The sequence below is a fragment of the Orycteropus afer genome, unplaced genomic scaffold (genome assembly GCF_000298275.1).
Source record: "Orycteropus afer afer isolate SDZICR_OR568_19922 unplaced genomic scaffold, OryAfe1.0 scaffold00964, whole genome shotgun sequence".
In the NCBI taxonomy this organism is placed as follows: Eukaryota; Metazoa; Chordata; class Mammalia; order Tubulidentata; family Orycteropodidae; genus Orycteropus; species Orycteropus afer.
The window spans coordinates 162126-173209 of NW_006922551.1; the positions used below are offsets into that span (position 1 = coordinate 162126).

Consider the following 11084-nt stretch of genomic DNA (forward strand, 5'->3'; position numbering starts at 1 on the left):
TTTCTTCTTTGCTCACTGATTTGGGAGCCACAACCTACAACTCCATGTACATATCCTACTTGCCAGCTTTTATGGACTGGTACAACTCACCCTCAATCTCATCATATATAGAGTTAAGAATAATTAAATTCAGGAGAGGGTTATCTAACTCTTCTCCTTGAGGAAGAAATTTTACTGACATATATTAAGCAGCATGGGTTTTTATTTTCTAACTCAAGTGTGCCTAAAGTTATAGTAGACATATCTGTCACAATAGCATTAGAAGAGCAAAAACACAGTAAAGTTTTGAGTAAATGAGGCCATGTGAAAATCTTTCTATTAATGTTCCTTTTCTTCAGGACAGTGTTCCTTAGGACACTAAATTTTGTATAATATTGAGTTTAGTTATATTTTAAATGTTATAATTCCAACAGGCTTCAAACATAATTCTGTAGGTAGCTTTCAATTCTATATTCACACACACATATACACAAACAAATAAAACAAAAAGCAGGAGAACTGAAACACATCTCCTCTCAATATTTTAAAATTTTATTTAAAAAAATCTAAAATAAATGTAATAGGTTTTCAGTCTACTTTCTATAATATTGTTGCTTTACTTCAGGAAAAATCCAAACCAAACCCTTTGCCAAGATTCCAACTTATAGTGACCCTATGGAACAGGGTAGAACAGTCCCATAGAATTTCCAAGGCCATAAACCTTTGTGGGACCATTAACCAAGATTTTTTTTTTAGTAATTTAATCCCATTATCTCAATTTTGCTACCTAAAAATTAGAAAGATTATGATATACCTCATAGATTTGTTCTGAAGTTTAATAAACATAATCCTTATTAAGTGCTTTGGAAGTTCTTGACATGTAAGAAGAATGTGATAAATATAAACTAAGTTGCTATTATTATTAATGTGGTGGTTATTGTATTATTGACAGTAACCATATATGAACATTAAATATAAACCCTGGAATTAACACTGTTATGGCAACACTTTTAAATTGATATGGTATGAATGTTAATATCAGCTTTATACATAAAACTAAAATGTTTATTAACTGACAAATTGATGAATAATCTGTCATATACCATATAACATAATAAGACTTCAAAACCAAAAAAAAAAAGGAGCTTTGAATATAAGCTACAACAAAATGAAATTGAAACAAAGATAGAACACATTATCATTTAAAATTTATTTTGCATTAACTTCTCTTAAAGTTGAAACTGTAGGACTGAAAACAGATTAGTGCTTACCAGGGATTCGGGATTGTGGGAATGAACTGACCCAAAAGAAGTATAAGAAAACTTTTGTGAGTATGAAAATAGTCTATATTTTGGTGATAGTGATTGTTATATGACTGTAAATACTTTTCAAAACTCACCAAACTATCCATCGAAAGAGAGTAAATTTGTTTGTAAATATACCAAAATAAACTTTTCATAAAAATACTGTTATTAAAAAGAGATCTAAAATTATACATATCATTGCAACAATAAAATTTTGAGAAAACCTACATGTTATTCCAATCTTAATGTATACATTATATCACCCATGCTACTTTGGTAATTCTCTACTTTTATTTGCAATACAAATGTTTTCTAATAATTACATAACCAATTAAAAATCTTCTCATTACAAAGAACAGCAGAGAGGGAGGAAATGAGATCTAAAACTCACTAAAACGAAAAATAAATCCAAATCTTGCCCTTTATTGTATCCTAAAAATTAGAAACATCTTTTAACTTTTGTTTATATTAAGATATCCATCTATGTAATTAAAACCATATTTACTTCAAATGTTCACAGGGAAAGTAAATTGGACACACACTTATATTACTTAGTCATAGGAATAATATGTGCTTTTTAAGTTCCTTAAACTGGGATGTTGTTGTTGTTGTTGTTGTTGTTGTTGTTGTTTGCCGTCGAGTTGGCCCCGACTCATAGCGACCCCTCCTTGGGTTTCCGAGGCAGTATCACTACGGAAGTAGGATTGCCCAACCTTTCTTCCGAGGAGTGGCTGGTGGTTTTGAACAGACAACCTTCTGGTTAGCAGTCAAGTGCCTTAGGCACTATGCTACCAGAGCGGATTCAAATGACAAAATGCAAATATAGATACATGCTCTTAAACATTATCATATGATATGTTGCTATTAGTATTTTTGGGGTGTCGACTAAGTAATAACAAAAGTTTCTTTCTTTCTACTTTGATTGTACCTCCAGTTCACAAGTCATATAGTTATACTGGGGAAAGAAACTAGTTTGTTTGTTTTTATCACTACTTTGAAAATGATCCAAATAGTACAATATTCCTATGATGCTTACTCCATTACATGGCTATGTGACAGAAATATAGCTAAATAATAAACAAGAAAGGTTCCTATAATAGTAAACATTGCCTAAAGTAATGGTTGATCTTTCAGTAATTAGTTCAAGAAGTGTTGTTAGCAAAATTTATCTTTTTCTTAAAAACAGAACTGTCCATAAGAAGATGTGAGAATTATTACCTAATTTTCCCCAAAGACAAATGTGATTCTCAGCCCAATGTATGCGTGTTTTCTGTTTTATTATTGTTATTATTATTGGATCACAACATTATTTGTGTCAATTTAACTGATTTATTATATTGTAAAAAATTATGATTTTGTAAAAAATCATAAATCAGTTAAATTGACATGAATAATGTGATCCATTAAAAAAGGGAAAAAAAAAGAAAACAGAAAATATACTGTGGTAGCATAGTGCCTAAAGCATTTGACTGCTAACCAGAAGGCTGGTGGTTCAAACCCACTAGCCACTCCTTGGAAGGAAAGTTGGACAATCTACTTCTGTAGTGATGCTGCCTCAGAAACCCAAGGAGAGATCACTATGAGTCAGATATGACTCAAAGGCAGTGAATTTTAGTATGTGATATTGTAAGAAAATATATATTTATAACATAAAATATATCACATGCAGAAGTTACTAAATCTGTTTTTAAATATGTACTTACTTCAATCCTTTACAGCTATACTTTTTGACTTCAAACATAATCTTATTTCACTGCAAGGATCTTAAGTATTTTTCAAATAGAACAATCTATGGATTCTCCTCCGTATCTGCTGAGTCTTGATACTATAAATAATGGGGTTCATCATAGGTGGGAAAAGGATGTAGGTGTTTCCCATGAGAACATGGACCAAAGGTGAGAGGTGTCTCCCAAAGCGATGCACCATGGTCAGGCCAATAATTGGGATGTAGAAAAACAAAACAGCACAGATGTGAGATACACAGGTCTGTAAGGACTTGATCCTCTCTGCCTGGGATGCAATGGCTAAGACCGTATGCAGGATCATGATGTAGGAGACGAGTATGAGAACGGCATCTAACAAAAGGTTGCTGATGACCAGGAACAGACCATAGATGCTGTTGAAACGGATGTCAGAACAGGCCATTCTAATTAAGTCTTGGTGTAGGCAGAAAGAGTGAGAAAGAATGTGGGGACGGCAATAATCTAAGAACTTCAGGCGGATGATGACTGGAGGTATGAGTAAAGAACTCCTACCTAAAATGGCCATCCCGATTTTCTTGATTTTGTCATTAGTCAGAATAGAGTTGTAGTGCAATGGGTTGCAAATGGCAATGTAGCGGTCAAAGGCCATAGCAAGAAGGACAGAGGACTCCATGAAGGACAGACCATGGATGAAATAGGACTGTGCAATGCAGGAATCCAAGCTGATCTCTTGAATGAGCCCCAACAGGATCCCCAACACCGTGTGCACTGTAGACAGTCCCATGCACAGGTCAGTGAGGGCCAGCATAGCCAAGAAGTAGAACATGGGCTCATGCAAGCTCGGCTCAGTCCGGATCACATGAAGCACCATGCAGTTTCCCAGGAACACCATGGCATAGATGAAGGAGAAAGGGATGCAGATCCAGAGGTAGTCAACTTCTAGGCCAGGAAAACCAGTGAGAACAAAGTTTGAATCACTGGAATTGGAAATGGGAGTTATAGACATTAATGAAGGATTGAAAATATTTCTAGAGCAATGTAGTCAATTAGATAGGTTTATGATTCTCAAGTCTCTAATATAGTGATTTTCTGCTTCACAGAATATAAAATATAACATGATTTCCTTTATTGTCATAAACTCACAAAATTAGAAAGCATAGGTGTTAATTTTACTCATTAGTTATCCTTTAGGGCAAAAATCAGCTGTCTCAACATAGAATTTCTAGTGCCAGTGACTAATGATGCCCAGAAAGCAAGTTTTATGCAGTTATGATAACAGGCACATGGGATTTTGATATGGAACTAGACTTCTGGGAGTCTCTGACATTTCCTGAAGGAAGATAGTGCATGATCACAGGTATGCATTGCTGCCACAGCTGTAGCACTCATAGGGGAATATGAATAGATGGGTAATTTTTCTCTTGGTTAACATAACTGCTCCTTCTACTACCCCTAATGGGTTATAGGATCCCAAAGGAAAAAAGACTGGTAAAAATAATTTAAGTTTGAAGATCATAAAATTAGGCAAGGAAAAATTTAGTGAACTACTTGGAGTCAGAACTTTTTTGCATATGCCACATTATTTAACCTGTCTATAATTTAGGTAGCTACTGAAATTGTACTCATTTTTTGTCCTTCTTTGTTATTGTGGATCACTTTATATTATAATAAAATTAAATCCTCTATGAATATCACAATAATTGACATCTCATTTTTTTAAACATAAGGTAGCATAAATGACATATATGTTATTAATTATTAGTAATCAATATTTTTATTAATAATTAAATTATTATTTAATAATATCAGTGAATTTTATGTATGGTCATATTAGCTATTTATGAGTGAAATAGAATCATTTCATTAATCATACCACATATTTTTCACCATCCAACCAGTGGTAAAGATAGCCTTTCTGTGCCCTGTCAGCTGCAAATTTATATCCACTAATTAATACATTTTGTTTGTTGTTGTTATTTGTTGTCGAGTCGGACCCACTTTGAGTCTACTGCAGAAGTAGGATTGCCCAACCTTCCTTCCGAGGAGTGGCCTAAGGCACTTGACTGCTAACCAGAAGCCTGGCAGTTCAAACCCACCAGCCACTCCTTGGAAGGAAGGTTGGGCAATCCTACTTCTGTAGTGATACTGCCTCGGAAACCCAAGGAGGGGTCGCTATGAGTCAGGGCTGACTCGACAGCACATAACAACAACAATTAATACATACAGTACTTCCTCTATGTTAAGTAGATTAAAACAATATAACGTAAGCTCATTTGGTTAATACACTCCCTGAACTAATAATTTTTAAGAATAATCTTGGAATATCAGAATATAAATGAAACTTCACAGAACGTTATTCAAATAATTTATATATTTAGATAATTGAAAAGTAATTCTTTGAAGGAGTTATTTGCATTTTTTAAGGAAAATGAAATATTTACAAATATAAGAAAATATGTACATTAAACAAACACTTACACATTGTCTACGGTGTATCTATATTACTTGAATACTGATTCTGGGAAATGGGAATTAATAAATCTGGTAAATATGGATAAATAAGTTTGACATGAAATAATTCCGTGTGTACTATGTTTCTTTGGAAAAGATTAAGTCAAAACAAACACTAGTGATTAACCTGAGGAGTTTTCAGTAACAAGGCTAAGAGAAGCCATGGAATAAATATGCCCAAAAGGATAGTCCAAGGCACAAGAGAAAATAAATGTTTTCAATTCTATGAAGGCTTTTCCAGCCTCCATGGACAGACCCTGTCTTTATTCATGTGTCTAATATAGAATTAATTACATAGTGATGCAAATAGTTTTCAATGTACCTCTTTTTATTGTGAACATCTTGAAATGGCATGTTTGATTTCTTTATAATATTATAATGTTACTTTTTGTTGCTGTTGTTGTTGTTGTTATGTCCAAATCAAATTATTGGACTTCCAGTTTTGGTTCTGGTACATAGAGAACTTAGAATCCTCACTACAATCCTTACAGCAACAACTGAAAAATGTTCAACAAGCTTAGTATTAATGACTCTCTTGGAGTTCCTCAAAGACTTGAAGGCATAGGGCCAAAAAACACCCTGAAATCTGCAAAGAGGGATGAATACAGAGAAGAACAGGCGTGATCAGCTTATTTGAAGCACAGGCTGAAGAACCCATAAACTAGTCTAAAACTAAACCAAACTCGCCGCCATCATGTCGTATTCTACTCATACCGACCCCTCCTTGGGTTTCTGAGGCAGTATCGCTACGGAAGTAGATTGCCCAATCTTCCTTCCAAAGAGTAGCTGGTGGGTTTGAACCACCAGCCTTCTGGTTAGCAATGAAATACCTTAGGCAGTATGCCACTAGAGCTTCCCTATAAACTAGTAGAGACACTTAAATGATAGTTTTGACAACTTGCTGTAGGTTTACCACAAGGATAAGGGGCTCTCTGGCCCAGTAGTCTTTGGGGAGCATGCTTTTACAGGTTTTACCACCAGAAATCATACAAAGTTCTCACAGTTAAGTAACAAGAAAAATCACTCTTTTACTATGACAGATGGAGGGAAAATGTAACCCTTTTTAAGTATACCCAGTGTATTCTCCATAATTGAGGTCTACTCTCCAGAGAAAAACCTTTACCAGAGACTTATGTCACCTAGGCATAATCAAACCAAAAATTAAAAAGGAGTTCTGGAGTAGTAGGTAAGGCATTTGGCTGCTAATCAGAAGGTTAGCAGAAGGGCAAACCCACCACCTACTCCATCAGAGAAAGATAAGGCAATCTATTCTCTTCAAGATTTATAGCTTTAGAAACCCAATGCAGGTAGGACATTATCCAACACCAGCCCCGTCTAGTCTTCTTGTCTCACAGAAAGGAGGAAAAAGCTAAGAAACACTTGTCAAGGTCAGTTTAAATGTGAATGATCTAAATATGCTAATTATTTGTAGAGCTATATATAAATAGGTGAAAAGTGAAGGAATGGAGAAAGATATACCATACAAACACTAACCAAAAGCAAGATGGGGTAGTTATATTCATCTTTGTCAAAGGAGATATTAGAACAAGGACAATTACCAAGTAGGTATAGGGATATAATATAATGATAAAGGGATCAGATTGTAAATTAGCTATAACAATTCTTAATGTGGATGTACCTAACTAAAACTTGTCAAAATACACAAGGCACATACTGATAGAACTCCAAAGAGAAGGAGATAAATCCACTACAGTCTCTGGAGACTTCAATAGCCCTCTTTCAGTAACTGATAGATCAAGCAGCCACAATATAAATACATATATAACCCACTGTCATCAATTTGGTTCCAACTCATAGAGACCCCCATTAGGTTTCCAAAGCTATAAATCTTTACAGAAATAGATTGCCTCATCTTCCTCCAAGAGAGCAAATGACAGGTTTGAACCACCAACTTTCTGGTTAATAGCCAAATGTCTTACCCACTACTGCACCAGAGGTCTTTCAATAAAGATATAGGTGACCCAAACTATACTATCAATCAACTTGATGTAATTAACATTTGTAGATAACTCCCTCCAACAAATAAAAAATAATTATTTGTTTCAAGTCCACAGGAAACACTCACCAAAACCAGATTGTATTCTGGGCCATAAAATGTGCCTTAACGCATGTAGAAGAACAGAAATAATATAGAGCATGTCCTGTGATTATAATGGAATTAAACCACAAATCAGAAATAGATAGTTGAAAAATTCCCAAATGTGTGAAGATTTAATAACAATTTAAATTACACATGACCAAAGAGTAAGTTTCAAGAGAAGGAAAAAAAAAAAAAAAAAACCTTTGGACTAAGTGAAATGAAACTGCATATTATGAAAATTTGTGATACAGAGAAAGAATTCTCAGAACTTTATAGCATTAAATACATGTAGTAGAAAAGAAGTAAGATCTGTAATTATTAATTAAAGCTTCCACCTTAGTAAAGAAGAGTAAGAAGAAATATTTAACCCAAAAGCTAGCAGGAAAAAAAAATATTAGAGGAGAAATCAATGTAATTAAACATTAAAAAAAAAGAAAGAAAGAAAACACAAACGCTATATTTTAAAATCCATAAAATTAAAAAATCTATAGTTAAGGTAATCAATAAGTAACATCATGATACATAAAGAAAATATTGAAATTGTCAAGGCCTAATTTTACTTAGATTCAAATCAATGCCCATGGAAGCATTGAAATCTAACCAAGTATCTGCTTCAAAAAGCCTCTTCAGATTGGTAAAAACAAAGAAGTCACTCTGAGGACTCACGAAGGCCTGACCCAAACCATGGTGTTTTAAATCACCTTGTATGCACATGAAAACTCGACATTGAGTACGGAAAAGAGAAGTTAAGACTTTGAATTATGGTATTGGCAAAGAATAATGAATATACTATGGACTGCCAAAAGAACAAAAAAATCTTGCTTGGAGGAAGTACAGATGGAATGCTTATTGGAAGCAAGGATGGTGAGATTTGCCTCCTCTTCTTTGGTCAGGTTGTTAGGCGGGACCAGTCCCTAGACAGAAATATCAGACATGGTAAACTAGATGGTCAGGGAAAAAGAGGTACAACCTTGATGAGATGAATTGACACAGTGACTGTAACATTGGCTGAAACATAGCAATGATTACAAAGAAAGTACAACTGGTTAATTTTTCATTGTGATGTATATGAGGTCACTATGAGTTGGACCAGAATCAGTGGTGCCTAACAACAATAAGAACAGCAACAAGGTAATCAAGAAAACAGGGAGAATATAGAGATTACCAATAACAAAATTGAAAGAGCAATCATAACTGATCCCATGGACAAAAAAGGGTAAAAGGGGAATGATATGAACCATTCTATGTCCTCAAATTTGGTAACTTAGATGAAATTAATCAATTCCTTAAAAACTAAAACTAAAAAAAAAAAAAAATACTCACTGCTATGGAGTCAATTCTGACTCATAGCAAACCCCATCAGATTTCCAAGTCTGAAATCTTTAGAGAAGTAGATAGTCCAATCTTCCTTCAGCAGAACAGCTGGGGGTTTGAACTGCTGACCTTCTGTTTAGCAGACAAATGCCCTATCCACTACGTCATCAGAGCTCCTTCACTGGAAGGATAAGAAGTAACAAATATCACTCAAGTAGTAGTGAATAATATTTATCTATTATTATAGATAAATAATCCTATATCTATTAAAGATATTGAATCAATTATTAATAACCTACCCCCAAATAAATAGAAGGTCCTGATTGTTTCAATTATGAATTTTACAAAATAAATAATAATACCAATTATCTCTAGTCTCTTCCAGAAAATAGAAGCAGAGAGAACAATTTTGAAAACATTAAATGAGGCCAGCTATATCCTTGTTGTTATTTTGTTGTGTTGTTATGTGTGGTTAAGTCAGACCCGACTCATAGCGACCCTTCCTTGGGTTTCTGAGGCAGTATCACTAAGGTAGTAGATCGCCCAAACTTTCTTCCAAGGAGTGGCTGCTAGGATTGAACTGCCAGACTTCTGGTTAGCTGTCAAGTGCCTTAGGCATTATGCTATCCTAGGTATTGAATTTTGAGTTCCCCAATGAGTCTTCCTCCTAGGAAAGGTCTATGGACTCTGGGGAGAATGCTGCTATTTATCCATTTCTTACAATACCAGTGAATTTCTGTCCTGTTAGTGGCCAGGCAGAAGTCTTCTCTTGCAAAATCTCCAGCCAGGGATTAGCAGTCTTCCAGTAGCCTGGTATAAAGAAAACCTATCAGGCATAAGGTTCATCACACCCTCCTCATATAACATAGTGCTCAGATACCCTTTGACAAAAAGGCTGTTAAAAGAGAAAGGGTTCAAAAATTGTCAGGTGCATTGATGTTTGTGACACAAGTGACTCAGAGAGAACAACAATGGAGGCAGTTAATAATCTAATTTGTCTAAAATGATCAGGACATGGATTTGCTCTGAGAAGAAAACACCAAGAGGGTTTCCTGGGAAGTCATCTCTTGCTGCAGTTTCTACTGAAGAGCTGAATGTCCCTGGAATTCTGCAGTTAGTTTTACTTTGAGCATAGTCAGGGTGGTTGTGTTCTATTTGACTGTTCTCAAAGAGAAGAGTAAATAGAAGTGTAAATTATTTATCTCATTTTGAAAATTGTCTTCAAATATTGATGTGTAATTCTCCAGCATCCATTATAAATTCCTCAACATTCATCCTGACAGGGTTCCTTGTCATGGACCAGCACTATCCTTGGTTTTCAATTCCCTGCTCCTCAATCTATGCCACGGTGTTCCTAGGAAACAGCATGGTGCTCCATGTAATTCATACTGAGCCGAGCCTACACTAACCCCTGTTCTACTTCCTGGTCTTGTTGGCCATCACCGACCTGGGCATGGAACTGGCCACTGTGCACACGGTGCTGGGAATCCCATAGAGGATCAACCAGGAGATTGATCTGGATACCTGCATACCACAGACTTATTTTGTCCATGGTCTCTCCTGCACAGAATCTGGAGTCCTACTTGCCATGGCCTTTGATAGCTTCATAGCAATTTGCAATCCTCTGAGATATATATCTATTTTGACTACTAGTAGAATCATTTCTTTCATGGTAGCCATTTTGATGAGAAGTGCTTTGTCCCTTCTTCCTGTCATCATTCATTTGAAGTTCTTCCACTACTGCCATCCTCATATCCTCTCCCACTCTTTCTGCCTCCACCAGGACCTACTCGGGCTGGCTTGCTCTGATATCCACTTCAACAGCTTTTATAGCCTGGCTCTGGTGATTTCTACAGTGTTGTTGGATGCTATCCTTATCCTCATCTCCTATGTTTTCATTCTGCACACTGTAATGACAATTGCATCCTGGGAGGAGAGGCTTAAGGCTTTGCAGATCTGTATTTCCCACATCTGTGCTGTACTGGTTTTCTATATTCCCATCATTGGCCTCACCATGGTACACTGCTTTGGAAAGCATCTCTCAGCTTTGGTTCGTGTCCTAATGGGCAATATTATATCCTCTTACCACCCCTGATGAATCCAGTCATCTATCGTGTAAAGACTCAGCAGATACGAAGCAAGATGAAGAAATGGTTTTCCCTGAAAATGTAA

At 35.5% G+C, this 11084-nt stretch overlaps 1 protein-coding gene and 1 pseudogene across 1 annotated transcript; one reads left to right on the plus strand and one right to left on the minus strand.

Moving 5' to 3' along the window:
• Positions 1-3047: 3047 nt before the first annotated feature.
• Positions 3048-3992, minus strand: LOC103212442 (olfactory receptor 51V1-like). Its single transcript, XM_007958418.1, has one exon. It carries the CDS (start codon positions 3990-3992, stop codon positions 3048-3050), a length of 945 nt encoding a protein of 314 aa, XP_007956609.1.
• Positions 3993-10143: 6151 nt separating this feature from the next.
• LOC103212443 lies at positions 10144-11084 on the plus strand (annotated as a pseudogene).

Excerpts from the sequence above, each read along its gene's own strand:
- LOC103212442 (XM_007958418.1), bottom strand. The coding sequence starts at position 3,992 with ATGTCTATAACTCCCATTTCCAATTCCAGTGATTCAAACTTTGTTCTC.